At 43.5% G+C, this 25,495-nt stretch overlaps 1 protein-coding gene across 1 annotated transcript in view; it reads right to left on the bottom strand.

Moving 5' to 3' along the window:
* The window catches only part of dusp3a (dual specificity phosphatase 3a), a 76,748-nt gene that overhangs the window by 35,648 nt on the left and 15,605 nt on the right, over positions 1-25,495 (bottom strand). The window contains exons 2-3 of the mRNA XM_018752783.2: positions 25,161-25,393; positions 19,202-19,670 (exon numbers count right to left, since the gene is read on the bottom strand). Of these exons, the coding sequence (XP_018608299.1) occupies positions 19,462-19,670; positions 25,161-25,393 (442 nt within the window). The 3' untranslated portion in view covers positions 19,202-19,461. Of the gene's footprint in view, positions 19,671-25,160; positions 25,394-25,495 lie in introns of the transcript that reaches the window.

Here is a 25,495-nt window from a genome sequence, read left to right as displayed (position 1 = left end):
CTATTGTAATGCACGCATATTTTCGATGAGATGTATGTTGCTGCTAAATGAATAAATGTAAATGTACAAAAAAGTAAAAGCGCAGCACTAAAAAGTAAGCCTGAATTCAGGTGTCTATGCCATAGTAGGGGTGCTGCATGATGTCACAGTCTGTAAAAAATAATTGCTGTTATGTTCTTATGTCATCAGCTACTAACCCCTTCTTGTTGAGCATTGTTTCTTCATGATGAAACCTGAGGGGGCCGGCTGTGATACCATCATTCCATGTTGATAGAAGTTGCATGCTATGATGGATGAGACCTACCTATGCAAACTGGGACATCAATTATTTGCGTCTAGTGACAATGTTATTAATAGCTGTAAATTGGCTTAAATCTTTTATCTAGAATGTTCAAGAGAGGTGGGCAGGCACTGGAACTTGGATTCCCAGAGATTTATTTTCACCCTTGCCTTTCAGTTAGGAGTTTTTTTTGTTCCCTTTTTTTTCTGTGCCATTTTGGCTTCCTTACAGCTTTAATAATTACACAGTTTTTTTTTTTTTTAATTAAATGTATACCCAGCCCTTTTATTTGTTTTATGCCTCTAAGCCTTTTTTTAGCACTGTGTGTCATTGTGTGAAAATAGTGCTGTATACCAATTAATTGAATTGAGATGCACATGTCAATAGGTCATTGTCATGCAAACCAAATTAACATGCTTGAAAGATTAGATATCCTAATGCATGGATGTGGGGAGATTTTTGGATGATTAATGTAATTGCAATTATATAATTATTGAGAGATTATTATTTTAGGATAACATAATTTCTGCAAAGCATATATTATCAGTTTTCAGGGTATCTTCAGTATATTTATCACGACCCACAGGGATATTACCCCTATGGGCCAGAGGAGGTGCCACACAGTGCCTCTAGGCCAAACCCATGCACGTGGTCACAATCTGCTAGTTTCGGAGCAAGCGGGGGAGGATAGACTGTGGATTTGTAATCAGTGTTTCTACTGAGTTCTCTTGGTGATCATTAGATCCCTGTTTCCTCAGTTTGTTCAATAGGGTGTTAATGTTCCAGTCCCGAGTGCCCGTCCTGTCTACTCCTGCCTCTTGTTCTCCAGTCCTGGTCCAGTGTTTCAGTTCAGTATTTCGTCATGCCTCGGTGTTCAAGTCCTACTCACAGATTCACATTTCACTTTTCACCTTTGCGCAAATATGCTGTGTGTCTCTTTGTCCTGTGTTCATTGTTTCATCTTCACCTAGTACTTTACAGTTTGTACTGTGCACTTCTAAAACCACTCTGCACGTGGGGCCATTTTACTTTCTGTCAGCGTTCGGATGTAACAGCAACCTACGTCTGTGTCAGACCCCCCGTTCGGATGCTACAATGCTGAACTCCTGAACTGTATTATTTAACAGATAATTAAAAGGGGGAACAGTTTATAGGGGAAATATACAAGAAAACTGGATTGGGAAAAATGTATACTTTCTCTTTAAAGAAACTTCGCACACAAGGTTGGAATTCTCATATTTTAATGTGTAACATAAAACCCCGCACAGAGTTTTTCTTTTTTTTTCTTTTTTTTTTTTTTTAAGGTAAGAAAAGTAAACAAAATCAGAAAAAAAGTCTAATGCACTTCAACAAACAATTTATCTTTGTCAGCAAAGGACAACAGGATGCTCTGAATTTGTATAGTTTAACACACAAAATGCAGATTGATACTATATATATATTATATGCACAATACTGTGCAAAAGTCTTAGGCACTTAGATGTTTCACAAAAATATTTGTTTTAGATTGTTATTTAATGTCTTCTGCATTAGTGTCAGTGGGAAAGAGCATTTTTTTTAGATTTCCAAGCATTCTTTTTTCAAAAAGTTACAATATTACAGTAACGGTTTTGTATATCGTTAAAGAAAGTACACACACAGTCTGAAACCGCTTGTCCTGAGAAGGGGTTACAGAAAACTGGAGCCTAACCCAGCAACACTGGGCACGAGGCTGGAGGGGGAGGGAACACACCCAGGACGGGATACCAGTCATATCAGTCATGCCATACAAGGCACCCCAAGCAGGACTTGACCTCAGACCCACCAAAAGCGGGACCCAGCCAATTCCACTACAACACTGCATGGGACAAGTGGTTGTTGATGATGGATGGTTATTAAGCTTTGTTGGAAGTTTTTAAGAGCATTATTTTTGGAAGCATTTTCACTTAACAGGTTTTTTCCCCAACCAGCTGCCTAAAACTTTTGCACAGTACTACATATATATGCTAACATGAAAGCATAAAAAACCAACGTTATCATGTGAACCAAAGCTAGCAATCTCAAGCCTGGTATCGGGTTACATACACATTGCCTTTTCAACACGTACAGAGCCTTCTGGCATAGATTACTATAGCTTTCACAGACAATATTCTTGTGCCATAGCAACTCAAGTATGGTGAAATGTTTTTAGGGATATTTCCAGAGGTGGTGCAGCAGATAGCACTGAATCCTCACACTGACTAGGCTACCCAGGAATCATTTTGAATTCAACTCAGTCTGTATTGAGTTTGCATATTATCCCACTGTCTGCATTGGTTTCCTTTGAATTCTCTAGTTTCCTCCCACAGTCCAAAGTATGCTAAAATGTGAATGTGTGTGAATGGGTGAGTGAGCGTATTGTAACGGCGCTGAGGGGGGGCTGATGTAGATTAATGTAAATAAGTGGTGTTAGTGTCTATCCCTGTACATAGTCCTATGTTCCGTTCTGATTGGCTGTTATGTTGCTTATGCTTAGTTTGCCAAGGGTGAATTTTTTGGGAGGGGAATTCAAGGGGTGACCGACTAACCATTGTGTGGAGTAGGGAGGCTTAGATTGGCTTGGAGGAATTTTCCAGTGTTTAGGGAGTGCTTTGTACTGTCTTGGTTAGGAGTATTATTGAAAAGACATGTATGCTGTCAATAAAGAGCATTTTCCTGAAACTCTGTTTCCTAAGCCTTTTTCTGGTAGCTCTGGGGGAGGGCACTACATCATGTCAGAAACAGGACAGTGTAGGATTCATGCAGGCAGACCAAGAGTTGTGCATTACAGATGCAAGATATGCAGTAGAGGATTATGGAGCTGATGGCTGCTCTTAAACAGCTGTGGGAAGAAACCAATGTGCCCCAGCCAGCCCCCAAAATGACCGCCCCAGAGGAATTGTCACAGTTACCCACACGACATCTTCCATAATGTTTGGGAGTGGAGCTGTGGGAGACCTATGAAGTGCAGCTTCGGCTAGTAGTACAGCACAATGGCTGGAGCACGGCAACTACGGCAACACAGCTGGGACTAACCCTGGAAGAGAAGGCGTTGACTGTCCTTCTGGATGTAAGAGCGGACCAGCATCATGAGCTGTCTGCACTCATGGCTGCCCTGAGGCGTCACCTTGGTCACCAAGAAACAGTGGACTATTACCGTGGACAGCTTGCAGCCAGACGTTGCAGTAAAGGACAAGCTTTAGGAGCACTGGATGCTGACATCCAACTTCTGGTGCGGTCTGCATATCCTGAATACCCCTCAGCCATCCAGTAAGACTTGAGGCTACAGGCATTCCTCTGGGCACTTGTCCTGGAGTGTCTGCAGCAGCATGTCAAGCTCACCACCCCAACTAAGCTAGATGCAGCACAGCATGAAGCAGAGCAAGCAGAAGCCATCCTGAGGAATGTGATGAAGCCTACATGCCTAATGACAAGACAGAGGAAGAAGTTTCCCTCCAAGTTGAAGTGCTGGCGTTGTCAAAAGTGAGGGCACTAAATGTGTCATTGCATGCAGTCTGCCCCCATCTCGTCTCAGGAAAATGCCAGAGGGGTGATGCTGTGAGGGGGGCTTCACTCTGTCACTATCACCCTTCTCAGGACATACTATTCTTCCCTGTGAGTGATCTTGGGACACTCCGCTGCCTCCATCTGCCCTGCCTCATAAAGGGTGTACCCTGAAAAGCTCTCCTGGACACAGGGTCTACGATCTTCATCACCGACATCAGGGTGTTGCCCGGGACTGCATGCCAACCCCCTAAAGGATGGATCGAGGTGTTGGCAAACCTGTACACGGTCATGAGAGAGACTGTGCCGTTGTGGGGAAGAAGATTTTTGTGTGTGGCTGCGGGCAGCCTGCAGCTGGAGCACGAGTTCTGGCTCGCAGAGATCCAGGATCTGTGCATTGTGAGGATAGACCTCCTAGCCAAGATGGGAGTGGTACTGGATCTAGACAGACAATTGCTCCAGCTTGCAGAGGAGACTATCAGTTTCATTCCGCCTCCATGGCAGTGGCAGACGCCTGAGGCACAGGTTTCCCTCCCCAATTTGCAAGTGGATGAGACTGCGGTGGAGGTGAGACTGCGGTGGAGGGAGACCCAGGCACACAGAAAGGTGGGACTCGGATGGTGCAGTGGGGATGCCGCAGGGATGGCATGTGACGCAAAGTGGTGCGAACGCTGTGGCAGTGCATCGGGGCAGGATTTGAGGAGGGTCAGCAAAAGCAGTTAAGGGAGCTCCAGGACTGATCTGGTGCAGCACCACATCGAGATAGGTGACGCGGCCCCTGTTCACTTATAATTGCATTGCCTGGTGCTGGCGAAAAGGCAGATTTCAGAGGAGAAAGTTAAGGACATGGATGCTGCAGGCATCAATAAACCTTCTGACAGCCCCTGGTCACCTCCGGTGATCCTAGTGCAAATAGGAACCGCTGCTGGCAGTCTTGAATGGACGTTCGTTGCCTAAACGCTTTGACCGAATAGGACTCAAATCCACTGCCATACATTGACTGGACTGCATTGCAGGATTGCAGTGGTTCAGCTCTCTGGATCTGCCAAGTGGCTACTGGCCGACTGCGTTGGCATCAGAGGCGTTCACCCTGGGGTGAGGCTTCTGGCACTTTACAGTCATGCTTTTTGGTCTCTGCAATGCAACCGCCTCCAAGTGGCTGATGGAGCAGTTCCTGTCAAATGTGCCCAGGAATTGGTGTATTGTTTATCTGGAAAACCTACTGGTCCATGCTTCTTCCTTTGAGTCTGCCCTGGCAAACTTAAAGGAGGTCTTTACTGCTCTCCGTGCAGTTGGGCTGAGGCTGCACCCTGCGAAGTGTACTCTTCTCCAGCAGCAGATGAATTTCCTGGGCCACATTGTAGACGTGGATGGAGTGACTACGGACTCCGATTAAGTGCAGCAGGGGCAAGGCTGGCCCATCCCAGAGGACATATCAGAGTCAAAGTGTTTCCTCAGGCTGGTGTCCTACTACCTTTGCTTCAGGTGTGGTTTTGCCAACATCGCTGTGCCGCTGCACCACCTTACCGTTAAGGCCCTGTTTGAGTGGGCCTCCAAGCGTGCTGCCACCTTTCACTGCCCAAGAGAAGCCCTGGCATCTACCCCTGTCCTGTCCTTGCTGATCCCAGGGAAGCCCTTCATCATGGATGCAGACGTCAGCGATCGGGGCATCGAAGCCACACTGTTACAGGTGGGAAGTGAGGGTTTGAAAGTGGTTGCATTTAACAGGTGCCAGCAGAGCTGCCTGGAGAGGAATTATGGTGTCACCCGGCATGAGCTCTTAGCCGTGGTGGCAGGTATTAAGCATTTTTGACCCTCCAGCTATGGTACCAGGTTTCTACTGCGGACCAACTACGCCTCACTCACATGGCTCCTGAACTTCAAGGAGCCAGAGGAACTGATCACATGGTACGACTCCAAGGTGCAACACCACCCGGGACGCTTGCACACAAATGCCTTTTTCTGGGGCCTCTGCAGTGCAGACTCATGCAGACACTGTAACTGGCTGGAGGAGACCTGTGCTGTGCTGGTAATGGACATGGCGAGCAATGGGCTGTTTGCTGATTACATGGTACTGTTCTCCTAGCCCCAAGAGACCAACCTGTTGCTGACAGTGGTGCGGGGCTTCCTGCAGTTGGGGCAACATCTACCTTGGACTACCGTGACCTTGAACGGACCCACAGTCCAGTCATACTACTCACAGTGGGACAGCCTTGCCCTACAAAGAAGGCTATTGTACTGGCAGTGGGAAGGGCTGGTGTGCGGTCAGGTCCTGTGGCAACTCTTCATCCCCCCTAGCCTCACAGAAAATGTGTTGTGGTGTGTGCATGGACCCGCCGGCTTCAGGCACTTCGGCACGATGAAGACATTGCACTGGCTACACCAGCGATTCCACTGGGCGGGATGCCGTCAGGATGTGAAGTTGATCATACACTGCTGTGACACCTGCACAGCACGTAAGGACCCCAGAGACCGGTCTTGTACCCCCGTGCAATGGCTTCAGTCAGGCACCTCGATAGAGCATGTGGGAATGGATGTCCTGGGACCCTCATCCTCTACCTTCAAGGGGTGAAGTCCTAACCATTGTGTGGAGTAGGGGGGGCTTAGAGTGGTCCAGGGAACTCTCGAGTTGACAAGGATTGCTTTGTACTGTTTAGGGTGTCCTTGTCAAGACTGCTTTTGAAAAGACATGTATGTGGTCAATAAAGAGCATGTTCCTGGAGTCTTGACTTCTAAGCCTGCATGAAGTAGCTCCATGGGGGTACACTACAGTATGTTTCTGCAGTTTTCTTACAATGAATTGGCATCCATCCAGTATGTACTGCCTTAGCTTTGCATCCAGTGCTTTTAGGATAGCTACTGGTTTGACGGGATGTGTATTTCCCATAATGTGTGGATGTGTAAGCTGCATTGCGATGGATCAGTGTCCTGTTCAGGATGTACATGTACTAGACCAACACCCAGAGGCTCTGGACTGCAACAACCCTGACAAGGATGATTAATTTAATAAGACATATTTCTAATGTTAGACATAACAAAAGGCATTGGTGTGACAATGTGGAAAAGCTCAGGGGAAAATACAGTCAGTTCAGTGTTTGGAGCAACAAACACTAGATAACATTGCTAGGACGTCACAATAACAGGCAAAGACTATTTTGACAAGTCAACAGAAATATCCATTATTCTATCAGTGCAAATCTAATTCAGGTACGGGAAAAGTAATAACATTACCTTTTTTGTCACAATGATGGAGATAGCACATAACAAAGCAACACTTGACAACACAAAAAACAAAATGAAATGCCCAAATTAGACAAGAATTAGCCTCAAACATTGAAGGGCAGATGTTTGCCATTTTCAAGAAAACAGGAATTGTCTGCTTTGTACTTTTAGTGTTTGTTTGAGAAGTCTCTCTCCACAAAAAAAAAAAAAAAATTCTCATGTGAAGAAGCTCAATGTTCTGCAGCAATCCTTCAGATTCATGTTCATATATTTCAACACTATATTCATATGTGAGGAATATAGTCATTTTTGCCCTAAATGCGAGTGAAATACACAGCAGAAAGGAAAAGCTAAAATCAGACTCCGTTGATAAAAACAGTACAAAGAGAAGAAAAATCATTGGAATAGTTGAACAGCAGGTGGCAGTGTTTATCTCTTCTTTGAATAAGACATTTCCATAAGGTCCATTTACTAAAAAGTGTTTATTTTGACATTTTTAGCCATTAGGCAAGGACAGTGCAAGAGGTAATCTGCACTGTAATGTTCTGCAACAACACATTATGGTCCATATACAAAAACACACATAATTATGCAGAGTGAAAGGAAAATATTAAGATACATTTCCTTACACCCACAAACTGCTAATAACTTCCCATATTAGCATTACAGAGGAACGAAGCAAAAAACCTAACATGACTGTAGCTTAAAGCAGAACATTCCATAAATGGGTATTCAGTCACTGTAGCTTCTATTAATGTACAAATGCAACAGTTATAGCTCAGGGTATTCCTAGCAAACAGAAGTCACACAGCCAAATACAGACATTATTGTCTACTTTGGTAATGATTTCTACTTGGCTAGTTTAGTAGCTACAGCATTCTTCACTTGGATTGCTAAAATGTTTTTAGAGCATTCTTTTAAAATTTTAAAGCGTGATTACTGCAATACTTTTTTTTTGTTTGTTTGTTTTGCTGACAATGCATTGCCTGCACACAGATAAAAGATATTTACTTTAGACCCTCAGAAAAAAACTACGTCTCCATACAAATCTCTCCTTCTGCTGATATAATGCTCTTTTTGCATTGCTAAATTAATGAATTTAGAGCTAAATGAATAGCTAAATTAATTAGTATAAATGTAGCAGTACTGTTTAATAGATGTACTTAGGGTTTTTAGTTCATACTCCAAATGTTGTGATTACAAAGAAGTGTATTTGAGCAAACAAAGAAAATGTATACTGGGATCAATTACTGTAACTCCCATGTTCCACAGCCTAAATGTCTGCACGAGAAATTACACAGCAGAATTTTTTTTTCTTTATACTTTTGGTTGGTTAAACCTTTCAATATATCGATCTCCAGATTGTTTAAAAAAATACTAAAGGAAATTTCAGCAATAAAAAAAGGTTTGTCCAACAGGAGTGGTTATGATTAGTTAATGGCAGCCTGCAACTAGTACTGGTAGAATGATAGCATGATGATGAAGGGCCCTGAGAGAGAATGGACAGGAAAGAATGAGTCTTAAACTCACTGTAGGAACACGCCATTGGATTAACAGTTTAACTGCATAACAGTAGATGAAAAATATGTTTTGTCAGCCGCTACCTACTATTTTGCATTATTACTCCCATAAAAACACAATTGAAAAGATAGCCTTTATTTACATGTATTTACTAATGGCATGTAGAACACAAAAGAAAAATCATTAGGACACAGAACTGCATTGTTTGTCATGACGTGGGCAATCTTCCTGTTGTCACGTCCACGCCCACAACACAGTCAACAGCACCTGACTCCAGTTCAGCACCTACCCTTTAAAAGACACTCCACAACTCCCAGACCTTTGGAGAATCTCGTCAAGGACAAACTGCCCTTTCTCGTGACTCTTCGTTCACAAGCATTGCTAGCTCTTCATTCACGCCCTCCAGTTTCTGACTCTTCACTTAGTTTCCAGACCACGTCCACAGATCCTCATTCCCGTCCTGTTCGCCGTTCGACCGACCCTTCGCTAAGTCCCCCGACCTCGCCCATGGATCTTTGCTCTGACCCTGACCGCCGATCGACCAACCCTTCGCCTGTCCCCTACATCGAGAACTTGCCTCATCCCTCGTCTCCGGACGAACGACGCTGCACTTGGGTCCAGCCATCCTAGGCCCCTATGTTTCGTGTGACACCTGTCAGCTAGTGCAGGCCTTCCAACAGAGCTCATTGTTATGCATTACAATGCAGCCTCTGATACCATCTACAGTCGGATCCATAAGGATTTGGACAGTGACACAGTTTTCAACATTTAGCCTCTGTACACCACCACAATGGATTTGAAATGAAACAATGAAGATGTACTTTAAGTGTACATTATTAATAGACCCCTAGTTTTAAGTGCTTAAAACTAATTGGACAAACTAACAATCATAAATGAAACTGTCATTTCTAGTACCTGGTTGCAAATCCTTTGCAGTCAATATTACCAGATGCTGGGTTTCTTCACTGGTGATGCTTTGTCTGGCCTTCACTGCAACAGTCTACACTTTTTTTGTTCTTCGGCTGTTTTGCCTCCAGCAAGTGAAATTCATATTAAATTCAATTCAGGTCAGATGATTGACTGGGCCGTTGCAGAAAATTATATTTACATTTATATTTTACATTTATTCATTTAGCAGATGCTTTTCTCCAAAGTGACATACATCTCAGCAAAAATACAAATTTGTGCATTACTTTAGGCGAAAGGGACATAGTTGCAGACATGCGGTTCTTAAGTAAACCTAGTTTGTTATTTTTCAATTGATGCACTGATGTTCATCGCTCGAGTACATGCATAAAACACAGGATAGATGAATCCTGATAACCTTCCTACAATTTTTTTTTAAGGTACACAAACATTTACGTACAATACAGAAGGAGCAGCTGTGTAAAGGCTTATCTGTGGATGATCATAAAGTTACGGTGCATGAACATTTACACCATATATGAGTTTTCAGAGCTAGAAATGAGAACCTTTGTGCTTTACTTTCTGTGTGCTAGACCACCAAGTGAGCAGAAGTAGACAAGCGAAGGAGTCTGGCTGTCGTATCGCGGTTGATCAAGTCTTGTAAATTGCTGGGAGCAGTTCTATTGATGCATTTGTAAGCAATAACCAGGGTCTTGAATTTGATCCAGGCAGCTATAGGAAGCCAGTGCAGAGAAATGAGTAGAGGAGATGCATGGGAACGCTTTGGCAAATCAAACACAACTCGTGCAGCAGCATTACAGTAGTCCTAACTGGATTTCATTATGGCTTGGACAGGTAGTTGGGTAGAGTCAATTGTGAGGTAAAGATGGATCCTACGAATATTATGCAGGATCTATCTGCAGGACTGGGCTGTGGCTTCAATGTGCTGAGAGAGAAAGATAGACTTGAGTCAATCATCATTCCCAGACTCTTAGCTGAGGAGGTAGGCAAAATGAATGAGTTGTCCAGTTAGATTGATAGATCGTGACAGGAGGACAGGCTAGCTGGGAGGTGAAGAATGTCTGTTTTGAGAGGTTGAGTTGGAGGTGGTGATCAAATATCCATGCATACGGAAGCAATGCGTACGGAAATGTCTGATGCTCCAGCTGGAAAGGAGAGGAAGAGCTGGGTATCATCAGCATAGCAGTGGTATTTGAATTCATGGGAGGCTATGACTAGGCCGAGGGAAGAGGTTTAGAACGAGAAGAGAAGAGGACCTAAGGACCTAATACCAAACCCTGCGGGATACTGGTTGAGTGAGGCAGAGGAGAAGAACGAGAGCTCCGCCAGACCACTTGATAGCATCTGCCAGATTGGTAGGACTCAAACCATCTTAGTGCCGCTTCTTTGATCCCAAGCTGACTTTATTTCTTTGCCTTAAACAAAAATCTTGGGTTGCTTCCGTAACCCAAATCTTCCGTAATATGCTTTGGATCATTGTCCATCTGCACTGTGAAGGACTATCCAATGAGTTTTTAAGGATTTGGCTGAATCTGAACAGACAGTATAATCTTATACATCTTATACAGAATGAAATTTATACAGAATTCATCCTACTGTTTTTGTCAGCAGTCACATCATCAATAAATACGAGGGAACCAGTTCCTCTGGCAGATATTCAAGCCCACAACATACCATATACTTCCATGCATGCTTCGCAGATGAGGTGGTATGTTTCGGATCATTAGAAGTTCCTTCCTTTCTCCATACTCTTCTCTTGCCATCATTCTGGTACACGTTGATATATCTCTCATCTGTCCACGGGATGTTGTTCCAGACTTGTACAGGTTTTTTAGATGTTTCTTGGCAAACTCTAACCAGGTCTTCCTGTTTCTGAGGCTTACCAATGATTTACAGCTTGTGGTAAACTCCCCGTATTTACTGGTGATACTTTGTCTGGCCTTCAGTGCAGCAGTCTTCAGTTCATGTTTGTTCCTTTTGATTGTTGTCCAGTTTATGAAGTTTCCTGTTTATTGTTGAATTTGACACAGAGAAGCCTGCCTGCTGGAAGATGTTCTTGATCTGGCCAGCTGTTGTGACAGGGTTTTTCTTCACCAGGGCAAGAATTCTTCTGTGATCCACCACAGCTGTTATCCATGGTCTCCCTGGCCTTTTGGTGTTCCTGAGCACAACAGTGTGTTTTTTTTTGTTTTTTTTTTTATGAATGCACCGAAGAGTTGATTCGGCCACACCTAATGTTTTTGTCATATCACAGATGGGTTTGCCACACCAAAAACAAATGTTACACTTCAGCTCTAGATGTTTTATCTGCTTACACACACTTCCAGAACTGCTTGTTCCATACAAGTAGGGAACCGGAGCCTACCCGGTAACACAGGGCGTAAGGCCAGAGGGGGAGGGGACACACCCAGGACTGGACGCCAGTCCATTGCAAGGCACCCCCAGCGGGACTCGAACCCCAGACCTACGGGGGAGCAGGACTGTGGTCCAACCCACTGCGCCACTGCGCCACCACACACCCCTTATCTGCTTACTTGTACATGAAATAATGAAGGAATAACACACACCTGACCATGAAACAGGTGAGCAGCCAATTGTCCAAATACATTTAGTCTCTTAAAAAGGGGAACCACACATACAGTTTTATGCAAAAATTTGGGCACCCTTCATCAAAGTACATGTTTTTTTTTTTTTTTTTTGTGAAAAGTAGTAATTAACACGCTGCAGGAAACACACACACACAACCGCTTGTCCCAACCGGGGCCGTGGCAAACCGGAGCCTAACCCAACAACACAGGGCGCAAAGCTGGAGGGGGCACACCCAGGACAGGATGCCAGTCCGTCACAAGGCACCCCAAGCAGGACTCAAACCACAGACCTGCCAGAGAGCAGGCCCCAGCCAAACCCGCTATACCACCACACCCCCTGCTGTCATGTGGAACTGAGGATGTGAGAATGACTGGACCCAAGTACAGAAGTTCAGTTTGTCAGAAACTAAAGGGTGAGGCGATTTCTCATTGTCGGGGATGGACGAAGAGTTTATCGGTGGTCAGAGTGGGAGCAAAGATCTCTGGACTTAGTCAGGAGACAAGACAAATGGTCAGAAGCATTGGAACGAAGAATAGGGACTGGGAACAAAGGAGATTGGGACATGAGAGCTAAGTAGGACAGTTGTCTCATTGAGATTCCGCGAGTGTGAAGGAGCTGAGGAGGGTCTTTTAAAGCCGAGTGATCTAATTGTCATCAGGCTCTTGGTCGTCGTCAGGTGCTGTCCGTTGTGGTGCAGGCGTGGACATGACACCCATCTGCTGGAAACAGTGTGATTAAAAAAGAACATATTTGCAATTGTTAATGTCCAGTTACTTATTATTTCATGAATTTTAAAATACAGGAACAAAGAAATAGTAATTGTGGCATGTGCAAAAGTCTGGACACCCTAGTAAGTCAGTATTTCGTAGCACCCCCTTTCGCACAGATCACAGCTTGTATTCGCCTTTTGCATCCAGCTAAGAGTCTGCCAATTTTTGTTGCAGGGATTTTTGCCCACTCTACCTTACAGGTCACTTCTAATTCTGAGATATTCTTGAGCCGTCTTGCATGCACAGCATGTTTAACATCTACCCACAGATTTTCAATGATGTTATGTTTGAGGATTGTGAGGACCATTCCAAAACCTCCAGTTTGCTGTTCTCCAAGTAGCTCATGGCCAGTAGTAGAAACCATCCCCTTTTCAGCTTCAGCTTCTTGGCTAACTGTTTAACATTAGCATCCAGAATTTGCTGATATTTACAGGAATCCATTCTTCCCTTTTCCTGTACAGTGTTCCCAGTGCTACAGACTGCCACACATCTCTAAAACATAACTGATGCACCGCAATGTTTAACAGTTGGCAAAGTGTTTTTCTTCATCAAATGCGGCTCCTTCTTTTTGCAAACAAACCTTTGTTCATTGTGGCCAGATAGCTCAATTTTGAATTCATCAGTCCACAACACTTGTTTTCAAAAGACCTTTGGCTTATGCTATTTTGCACACCTCAGACATTGACTTTTGTAATGAGATCCCAGGTAAGGGTTGCTCCTGATGACTCTTCCATGCAGATCATTGTGCAAGCAATGGGAATTTATTACGCTTGAGAAATTTATTAAGCTCTGCAATTGTCAAGAGATGACAACTTATAATGGCTAAGGCCTAATGAGATTATTAGGGTCAGGGACTGTCATGTCTGGCTCTGGAAGGAAGCGGCGAACCCAAGTGCAGAGCGGTATACGTGGTGTCTTCGGGGAAATCCAAGAGAGGAGGTCAGAGAACAGGCGATTGGTCTTCAAGGTGCGAACGTCGTAACAGGGAGAATCCAAAAGGCGAGGTCGGTACACAGGCAAGAGGTCGACGATCATAAAGAGGCACAGGATCGTGGGAACAAGGGACGGGATCGGGGAAGGCGTTCGGGAACAGGAATTGGCTAGAAGGTCGCAAACGAGAAGGCTGAACAAGGTTCCGCATCAGCTGCTGGTCTGACGCAGCCCTTTATGCCCCGGTTTGCGTTGCATCCCAGGTGTTCCGTGTCGGCTCAGAGGTGTGGGCATGGCAGGGACCTTGCAAAAAAGTTTTCATCACTGGACAAGTGGAAGAGTGTCCAAACTTTTGCACATGCCACAATGCCACAATTACTATTTTCTTTGTTCCTATGTTTTAAAGTTCATTAAACAAAAAGTAACTGTGCGATAACATTTGCAAATATTTTATTTTAGTTCTTTAACACGCTGCTTCATGCAGGACTTGTTTATGACTTTTCACTTAAAAACTAGCTAAATATGTCATTTGGCCAGGGGTACCAAAACTTTTGCAGAAAAATGAAACAATAGCTGTAATTCCTACTTCATTCTCCCACTTTGGATGTATACACACACACACTTTCTGAACCGCTTGTCCCATACAGGGTCGCGGGGAACCGGAGCCTACCCAGCAACACAGGACATAAGGCCGGAGGGGGAGAGGACACAGGGGACGCCAGTCCGTCGCAAGGCACCCCAAGTGAGACTCGAACCCCAGACCCACTGGAGAGCAAGACCCGGTCCAACCCACTGCACCACCACGCCCCCCTAATTTGGATGTAAATACCCTCAAATTAAACCTGAAAGTCTACACTTATAGCACATCTTGACTGTTTTTTTTTTTTTTTTCAAATCCATTGCTGTGGTGTACAGAGCCAAAAGGATGAAAATTGCATCACTGTCCAAAAACTTACAGACCTAACAGAATCATTGCATTCCTTTATACAGGTTGGAATATAGCTTGGGCTTTTCTGGTACTGTACTGAGGTGGTTTGGACCCTACACTGCAAAAAAAATTTGGTATGCATTTTCAATTCAATTCAATTAATTTTTACAGAGCACTCTTCTCACACAATGACATGCAGCGCTGAACAAAGGGATAAGACAAATAAAGAAATAAGACAGTTGACCATATACTACAGTATATGTATATGTTAATGACTTTTAATCTCCGTCCACACTCTTGTCTGTAAGTATGGAATACCTCACGGTTCAGTGCAGAGACTGCTACTGTTCCCATTATATATGCTGCCATTAGATATTATCTGTAGCAATAATATTATTAATTATGTTGACTATACTGGACCTGTACTGACTACTTGTGCTATAAATTCCTTCTTTAACCATTTTAAATCATGATATTGTCTTTTACGTCAGTATTTTTTTTTTGTCTCTATTTTTACACTATTTGTCTTACAGTTGACTAATACCAAACTGTTTTGCTCTGGTTTTAGAATCATATGTCAACATGAGCATTTACATTTTATCTTGAGGTTATCTGGTTTCTTCAGATCATGACATTATACACTAACTGTTATGAAAAAACTGACTAGGTTCCACGCCTTTATACATGATAAGCCATAAATGTTGCCCAAGAAGCCTGATATTTGAATTTTGATGTTATCTTCTTACCCACCTGATTATAGTTACCACACTGACCGTTAATGTACCTTTGGGTTCACTCAGTTTTGAAATGGTAACATCAGGACAACACACTCAGCTCAGTGAAAATGATAAAGACTGAGTTTAGGTGAGGCAATCCAAACGGTTACTACACTCTCAAACACACACCACCTGAACTGCTTGTCCCATACAGGGTTGTGGGGAGCCAGAGTCTACCCAGCAACATAGGGTGTAAGGCTGAACATAAAGGGGACACCAGTCTGTCACAAGGCACCCCAAGTGAGGCTTGAACTCCAGACCCACCAGAAAGCAGGACTCAGTCCAACCCACTGTGCCACTGCACTCTCAAACATTTATTTAATTCACACAAAGAATGGATGCCTTTTGGCTAAATGATTTATCAGCATGCACATATTGTCTTTGCTTTCGATGACATGTCCAACATTACTGTATCATCTTCAAACAGTTGGTTGTCTGATATTTACGAAGTCATAATACATACATGACACATGTCCTGTGCACTGTTTACAAATGTCTTGCTGTAGTTCAGTCAAAACTAGTTTGTTTACTAGGTTTGCGTTGTGCTCCTTTTCACCCTAAATATTTTCTTCATTTTGCCCAGGGACTGATTCTGAATGATCATTTTTTCGTTTATTGCATGTAACATCCCCTATGAACGATACCTAGAATCTGTGGATAGGAAAAGGGTTTTTCATAGAACCAATCTGAAATTTACAGTGGAAGTTCATATACCTTCATGCAAAACTGTATGTGTCTACTTTCCCTGTTGCCTCCCACCTGCTGAGGAAAACTTTCCACTGTATCTGGATATGTCAGTACCCCCCAGGTTTCCATCAAATGTTGATGAGTGGATGTCTTTAGGGGACTTCAAATACAACTCTTTCCTTTCTGTCCTAGCCCAAGTGATTATAGCTATCATCTTCAGAATACTGTCTCTGTAAAGAAGTGGGATACTACCCAGTGTGCATTCTCTATTATCCTAGAAAGGAACATTCTAGAGTACTTTTGAGCTGGGACCTAATTCTGCTGTGCACCTTGTCAGAGAAAAGATTTAGAAAAGAGTCAAAAACACAGGCTCCCAGGTCAGGTACTACAATGTCCATAGTCATGATGAGGCACTCATCTTGTAAGGTATCCAGGAGAGCATATAACTAAGCAAGATAAGTGGCTACCGATGACATGAATAGTTTGTCTGCATTCTTGTCAGATGGTGAGAACTCTGTGTCTCAGCCAAGACACACCTCTCTCCCCAATATTATGGTCTGTCTTTGATGAGGGTAAGCATGACAAGTGGTGTGTTTTTGGAACATGGTGAACACACATGTTCCAGTTTCATACAGCAACTGCTGAGGGTGGAGAATAGGATGGATGGTGATGGTGGGGGGTTGCAGCACAAGGATGCTGCATTAAATTGCATTAAACATTAACCAGGGCCACAGAGGACAAGAGGGGTCATCAATACTGCAATGAGCTGAGCTGGACACCCTGCAGGACCTGCAACAAACAAGAGTTCATCTGCATATTGAACTGCTTAAAACAATGGGGAAGTATGTTCAAGGCAGAGGATGCTTTTCCATTTCCCATGAAATGCAGAAACACAGTTAAAATGTGCTAAAATAATAGTGAAGCATTCTTTGAAATACTTCAAAATGCAGCCAAAGAGTAAGGGAAATTAATTTCAGTGGAAGGAGTACATTTTATCAAAAGGGTATGAAACAAGGCTAAAAAGATGACAGATTACAAGCTGCTTTCAGTCCATTTACAGTATCTTCAGGAAATATTTAATTTTTTTTCATATTTTGTCTCTGTTGCACCTCTAACACAAATATTATTTTTCTCGTCAACAACACAATCTATTCAATGCATTTACAAATAATAAAGAAATGTCATATTCAAGGATTATTTGTTTCTCCAGAATGAAAGACATTTCTGACTTACAGAAGTACCTTCCATTTAGTCACTCTGCCAAAAAAAGCCAAATCTGTGAAGTGCTGAATTGCCCCCTTCTTGGGCAGTTGCTTAATTTGGTCCCATAGCCCGATTTTGTTAACATGTGGGATTTGTCATGTTTTTTTCTTTGCATTTTGTTACAATGGACTTCAGTGTTCCCTGAAAGATTTAAAGTTGTACTAATCTTTCGTTAACCTGCTCCAGCTTTTCCCCTCCTAACAGTGTTATCTCAGAGTTCCACAGGGAGCTTCTTGATCTTCATGACAGTAGGACTGACCTAATCTGCTGTTTAAATTATGAGACCTTATAAGACAACTCAATTAAATTAGACTTCTGAACAATTAGACATCTACTTAATTTTAATGTGATTGAGAATTACTTCTGTAGGGCAAATGGTAAATGGTAACATGGTAAATCCCATTTAAATAAGCTTTTGTAACACAGCAGAACAAGAAACCATCAATGACAGGGCAAATAGTTTCTGAAGGCACAGTACAATGCATGTTCCCGATTTTGGCATTTTGCATCTGCTGCACTACATGATGTGTGACTGAAAAATCTTGAAGACATGTTGATTACACTACATGTAAGGCCTATTCAACTGTCAAATGTCAAACTAGTATAACAGAAAGGAAAGACTTAATTTTAAGGGTCCATTATATCACAAATATGGCAGTTTTGGTTTGGTCCTTGAAAAAGAATTCAGTAATAGAAATAACACTGAAAATAACTTTGAAAATAAACCTTTGTCTTTCTTGATTAAATAAATTCTTTTGACAAAATGTTTTTCAGTTCATTTATGGAATGCTTTTTTAGTTCCAGTTTGTTTTTCTAATTGTCTATAAATACTATGTCCATACAGCCTCAAAGTATCTTTTCTGGTAACAGCACTGGTACCTATCTTTTCAGGAAGACAAAATACTGTATACCTAAACTCTGACTACTGCTGGCTGAATTGTAACTACAGTAAATTGTTAAAAAAAAAATCAAGACTAAGGCTCATGACCCAACAATAAATATTGTCTATTCATAATGTATTGGACAACAAGTCAAGACTGATGGAATGGAGGCACATGCTGGTGTACTTCCATTGCTCTGTTTATTTACTTTGCTATGGAATACCTCAAATGAATGACTGATTTAGTTTTTTTTTTCTTTTTGTTAAAGAGGATGATGTAGTGTAGACCAGCTCCTGTGACAGCATGCTCTCTAAATATTAATGATGTCCAGCTCTATTCTTGAAGAGGCCAGCATACCCACTTTTCTTCAGAACAAGCATCTGGACACTACTGTAATCCAACAAAAGATGAGGCAACATGGCCTCAACATGCAAGGCAGTGAGAAACAGTAAGAATTTATTGTGCTGTACTTAAAAAAACACCGTTTTAGTGGTGTGACTATGGTTGCAAAAGTCATATATGAGAGATGCTGCCAACTGGTACAATCAGCTTCACTCTATAGAAAATGGGCACCAGTGTCAGTGATACCTTGCTATTTCTCAGCCAAGAACCACATTTTCTGCAATTAGTGAGCATGATTTATTGAGCAAATGGTTGGACTGAAGTGCAGTGGAAATCAGATTTTTTGCACACATGCTTTTAAAAAGACTCTCCAGTTTCAACTTCAAAAGAATTTCCTTAAAAAAATAAACAAACCATATTTAATTCCACATATTGATGGAAAATTAATAGCTTCTGAATTGAAAAGTTTTGAATTTATACGTAGCAAAAGCTCAAACAGATAAATCAAGGGATTCAACAAACCACCCTGTGAAAACAAGCAATGGGATTTTTCTGGTAACAAAGGAAATACAACAGTAGGCGGATTATGTCACAATCCAGTACAGAACAGGCCCCTCCCCTTCAGTTTTCCCAAACTCACTCTATCCACATTGGTAAGGCTTGTGGAGGTTCTACCAGCCAGGCTGACAAGCAAGAAGTATGATCACATGAGGATGTCTGGGTAATGATTAATGAGCATCAATGTGCCAACAAAACGACTAGTGGATGCAAGTGTGCTGGCATAACTGGACACATGGGGTTCAGCACCCCACTGCAGAGGGCAGTCAGTGACTTTTAAATGCTCTCATTTGGATTTTAACTTGCCCTCTCTGGCCAGCTGCTCATTGAGCTGGCATAGTTGCAGGAGGAATCCGTCATTGGGGCCGATTTCTCGTTTGTGCCGCACTGTGGCAACTGCTGTCTGAACGTCCATCTTGTGGCGTAGCATGAGGTAGGCGATAACCAGTGTAGGCGAGCGGCTGTACCCTTCTCTACAGTGCACATACACCTTCCCTGGAAGGGGCAGAGAAAGACATCATAGCGTAGCATAACAAAGGGTAGTGTAACAATGGAGGCAATGAGGTGGAAGTGAAACAGAAAAAGCAACTATGTCCAAAACTGCCTAGAGAAGCACCTCCAGCACCAAGTGATGCAAATGAAGGCCTGACCTCCAGACCACAAGAGGAATATTGATCACAGTTTATCTCAACAGCAACTGTTTGACACAGTATCCACCCCACATCTCTCTTTTGCTTACATTTGATATGTCTGTGGAGACACTTGCCCTGCCAGTCTTTTCACTGTTCTGTGCATTCTATAATGTGACTGAAACCTTATGTTGGTTTGTTGGTTTTTGGTTAATGTGCACATGCAACCATGCAAATGACCCAGCAAATTAAGACACACACACACTGTCTGAACCACTTGTCCCATACAGTATCACAGGGAGTCAGAGCCTAACCTGGCAACACAGGACATAAGGCCAGAGGGGGAGGGGACACACCCAGGGCAGGATACCCACCCACCACAAGGCACCCCAAGCAGGACTCAAACCCCAGACCCACTAGAGAGCAGGCCTTGGTTCAACCCACTGTGCCATCACACCCCTCTTCATTAAGATGTAGAGAAACTCTTTTTTCTCACAGAGCAACATCAGAACAATTGAAAAGGCAAGCAGTCTTGGGCAGGAGGATGGTATTTTTAATAAAAATAATGTCACAAGCTCTCATGTATTAAACATCCTTTCCTACCTGGGTGAAACCAGTAAAGAAATTGCTGACAGAGGACATGTCAGCAAACTGCAAACCTAAGATTTTTTCTGTTGTTTCGCCAACAACCCCAATTCCAAAAAGTTGGGTCAGTATGGAAAACGCCAATTAAAAACAACAAGGATTGATTTGTAAATTTACTGTGATTTTTATTCAAACACAAAGGTATTTGCGTTGAAGTATAAACACAAGGTATTTCATGTTTTACCTAATCAACAGCATTGTTGTTCTTAAATATGTAAGTTTTTTCTGAAACTGATGCCTGCAGTTTGGTTTATTGCCTCGTATTAGATGGTCGCTAACTATATACGAGGTTTCTATGTCAGGGGTTGAAAGACGGGAAAGGGTTATGAGCAAAGCTATTAGGAGATGGTTGGGGATTCCTCATTGTTTGAGTAGTGTGGCTTTGTATGGAAAGGGGGTTTTGGAATTACCACTGACTAGTCTTGTAGAAGAATTCAAGTGTGCCAAGGTTGGCTTGGAATTAACATTGTCAAGCACAAGAGACCCAGTGGTGAGATCAGTTCCTGTAAGTTTAAAAACAGGACGTAAGTGGGATCCACGGGAAGCTGTTGCGCATGCGCAGACAGCGCTTGAGCACAGAGATGTGGTCGGTCAGGCGCAGGTAGGTAGGGCGGGGCTCGGTGCTGGCGATCAAATAAAGTTGTGGAGTAAAGCTAAGTTGCCGAAGAGGAGAAATATGGTGATTGGTTTAATCCACAAACAGGAAGAGGAGACGAGGCGGGCAACTGCGACGTCACGACGTCGGTCGTATTAAGTTTCTCATTGGAGCCACCTACGATGTTCACCCTACTCCACAGAATCTTAATTGCTGGGTAGGTATGGAGCTGATTTGCAGCTTGTGTGGTGGTATAGCCTCTTTGAGGCATATTTTGTCTGCATGTAAGGTTAGTTTATCTCAGGGAAGATATACTTGGAAGCATAATGAAGTGCTAAAATCCTTGGCATACTTGTTGGAGAACAAGCAGGTTGAAGTCAATTCTCTCCTGCGTGGTGGGAGAAATAAGGCAGTTTCTTTTGTGCGGGAGGGGGAGAGCGTTGCATGTCGCACGTGTACGCGGCGGTACGAGTTTTAAGTGGGGTGAAGTTCGAGACTGGAAGTTGGTAGTGGACGTAGGAAAACAGCTGCAGATGCCGCAGTGCATTGCGGTCGCGGCATTGAGACCCGATATTGTGCTGTACTCCGAGGGCACACGGATAGTGCACTTCATTGAATTAACGATACCCTTCGAAGACGCATTAGAAGATGCCTTTGAGAGGAAGAAACTGAAGTACACTGAGTTGGCTGGTGAGGTGAGGGAGCGAGGCTGGCAGTGCATTATTAGACCGGTGGAGATTGGTGCAAGAGGGTTTGTTGCAAAATCAACCACGTTGCTACTGTTGGATTTTGGTTTCAGGGGTCAGTCCTTAAAAGCAGCAATTAAAAGCTTGTCAGAGGTAGCAGAAAGATCCAGTCAGTGGTTGTTAATGAGGAGGCAGCAAAGTGTTTGGGGGAAGCACACTTGAGTGGGGAGTACTCGTCTATGTGCACATCAAATGGTTCGAGTTTTGTTGTCACCTCCATATGCTGATGTGGTGTGTTGGTTGGTTTGTTGATGGTTAATGTATGGCTGGGGTGGGAGGTCCTTTGGTGGGTGAAGTTACCGGGATGCCACTGCGGGCATGGAGGGGGGTGGGTCTGGGATGCCAGATCTCACCGTTGAGCCTTCTGGAGGTTTCGTGGGCTCAATTCAATGAAACATCAACGAAGGAAGGTGCCCACTTGACAACCCCAACGAAGTGCTCGCAGTGGCTCCCGGCGAGGAGGATGGTGCTTGCCCATGATGTGGGCTGATTTTTAGTTACTTTCTTTTTTAAGTGGAGGGAACTGTTTGGTGGCGGGTGAAGGGTATGTGGGGTTTTGGGAGGGATGGAGTACTGGTGGCATGGTTGGTTTGTGTCCAGCCCCCCTTGATTTTGGCACAAGGGGTTGAACATCTTTCCTTGTGTATTATTGTACTACAACACATTTCAAAAAAGTAGGGACAGTTGAGTGTTTACCACTGTAAAATTACAATGTCTTTTAATAACACTTATTAACCATTTTGGGCACTGAAGACACCAGCTGGTTAAGTTTAGTAAGCAAATTTCCCTTCATTCATCCATTATGTAGGTCTTCAGCTCTGCAATTGTAGCTGTCACGTCCACTCCCGCATCACAGTTGACAGCACCTGACACCAGTCAACCACCAGACACCAGTCAGTACACGCACCCTTAAAAGACCCTCCTCAGCTCCCATTCCCTTGCGGAATCCTGCTGAGACAACTGTACCGTCTGTGCTATTTCCTGGTCTTCCTCATCCTCTGCTTCCTGTCTCCCTTCCCTGGCTTTAGACCCTTCGCCTCGTCCCTTGACCATGTCCATGGATCCTCACTCTGAACGCCGATCGACCGACTCTTCACCCGTCCCCGACTACGAGAACTTGCCTGATCCCTTGGTTCCTGACGACCAATCCTGCACTTGGGTCCAGCCGCCCCCGTGTCCTCGGTTCTGCATGACAGTAGGGGGCCTTTGTTGCTGTATTTTCTTCATAATGTATTATACTGTATTATACTGCATAACGTGCCACACATTCTCAGTTGGACACAGGTCAGGACAGCAGGTAGGCCAGTCTAGTACCAGCATTCTCTGCTTACGCAGACATGCACTTATAATCTGGGCAGAATGCAATTTGGCGTCCTCCTGCTGGAAAATGAAGGGATGTCTCTGGAAAAAATGGCATCTGTGTGGCAGCAAATGTTGCTCCAAAATTTGTAAACATCTTTCTGCATTAATAGTGCCCTAACAGATGTGCAAGTTACTCATGCTATGGGCACTGACAATAGTTATAGAAATTGTTAAGCATAGTAACTGGTAATATTTTTGTACTGGGTTTAAGGCTGTGCTCTGTTGTGTGAGAAGCAGGCTGTACCAGGCACCAGGTCAGAGGTTATGTCATAAAAGGTCAGTGGTCCTGCCTTGCCTGGAGTGAGGTCAGTTTAAGGTAAGCTGGATGATTGGGGTTGGCTAGTTCAGCTTTAGGATGAGGAGTTTTAAGAACAAATGAGTGGAAAGTTATTAGGCAAAAAGATAGGGAAAACATTGAACACACCTGTTGTAACACCCTGTAATGAATTATGTATGAGCTTGGCAAATAAAAGCAGGCAATAAAGACTGATCGGGGCACTCCCATTGGCCAAAGTTGTTGTGAAAGGTCTTTGTTTCTTTCAGTCTCCTATGGCTGAAATGGGAAAGGGAAAAATTTTTTTTTCCCCATCACCTTGGCATCAAAGGAACAGCACTAAGATGCTTTGAGTCCTACCTATCTGATAGATTCTATCAAGTGGTCTGGCGGGCTCTCGTTTTTCTCCTCTGCCTCTCTCAGCTGGTGTTCTGCACGGCTCGGTACTGGGTCCTCTGCTCTTCCTGATCTACACCTCCTCCCTCAGCACTGTCATTGCATCCCATCGATTCAAATACCACTGCTATGCTGACAAAACCCATCTCCGCCTCTCTATTCCACCGGGAGCATCTGACATTTCCGCGCACAGTGCTGCCTGCCTGTCAGACATCTCTGCATGGATTTCTGATCACCGCCTACAACTCAACCCTGCCAAAACAGAGATTCTTCACCTCCCAGCTAGCCTGTCTTTGATATCTCTATCAAACTGGATGACTCACTCATTTTGCCTATTTCCTCAGCTAAGAGTCTGGGAGTGATGATTGACTCAAGTCTGTATTTTTCTCAGCACATTAAAGCCACAACCCAGACCTGCAGATACATCCTGCATAACATCCACAGGATCTGTCCTTACCTCACTACTGACTCTGCCCAACTACTTGTCCAGGCCATGGTGACATCCCCTCTGGACTACAGCAACTCTCTTGTCTGGCCTTCTGTATCAGAATGCTGCTGCCCGAATTATGTTTGACTTACTGAAGAGTTTGCATGTATCTCCCCTACTTGTTTCTCTGCACTGGCTTCTCATAGCTGCCCAGATCAAATTTAAGACCCTGGTTATTGCTTACAAAAGCATCACTGGAACTGCACCCAGATATCTACAAGATCTGATCATCTACTACAAAGCAACCAGATGGCTACGCTCTTCCAGATCTGCCTGCTTGGTGGTCCCACACATGAAAGGCAAAGCACAAAGATTCTCAGTTCTGGCTCCGTTGTGGTGGAGCGACCTCCCCCTCTCACTCAGAACTGCTGAAACTCTGTCTACATTTAAAAAGGGTCTGAAAACTCACCTCTTCCAAACTTTCTTCGCCCATGAACTCTTAAGTTCATGTAAGGTGTAAATTTTCATGCACCATCACTAGAACTGTTTTAGCAGAATATCGCTGGTTCCTAATCACCTTCCTACATCACTAAGAAGGTGATTAGGAACCGGTGATATTCTGGTAAAGTTTTATGCAGCTACTTGTGTGATGAACCTCGGTGCATAGGGTGATGGAAACAAACTGTACTTAAGAGTCACACATCTGCAGCTATGTCTCTTTCTCCTAAGGTAATGCACAAATTGAATTTTCTAGGAGATGTGCATCGCTTTGGAGAAAAGCATCTGATAAATGAATAAACGTAAATGTAACTTCCATCTTAGACACAGAAGTAAAACATAATCCCTAAAACATGGCAATGAAAGATTTTCAGGATTATACAAACTGGGGGATGACGGGTGTTTTGTCATACCTTTTCCATCTTTGTATGCCAACGCCTTATCAATGAAGTCAGCCCCCTCCTCAAAGAAAGCACTGAGGTTGAAGTGCTCAGTGTCATTGGCCTTAATGCCAAGGTAGGTGATGCCAGAGCCAGCATAAAATTCAGCGTTGGTGTTGACGTGCATGAAGGAGCTTCCCTCGGCAGCATTAAGGATGTGTGTGACCCCCAGGCGCTGCAGCCGCATCACGTTCTGAGCCACAAACCTGCAGGATGCAAGCAAGGGAAATAACACCATACGACTGAACAAGGCACTTCACTTTAATCATGTAAATAAACAGCCAGCTTTTATTCATTTTTTTTAGTGG

Source organism: Scleropages formosus, chromosome 7, assembly GCF_900964775.1.
Source record: "Scleropages formosus chromosome 7, fSclFor1.1, whole genome shotgun sequence".
In the NCBI taxonomy this organism is placed as follows: Eukaryota; Metazoa; Chordata; class Actinopteri; order Osteoglossiformes; family Osteoglossidae; genus Scleropages; species Scleropages formosus.
Note: the sequence above shows the minus strand (reverse complement) of the source record. Positions and strands in the feature narration are given on the sequence as shown.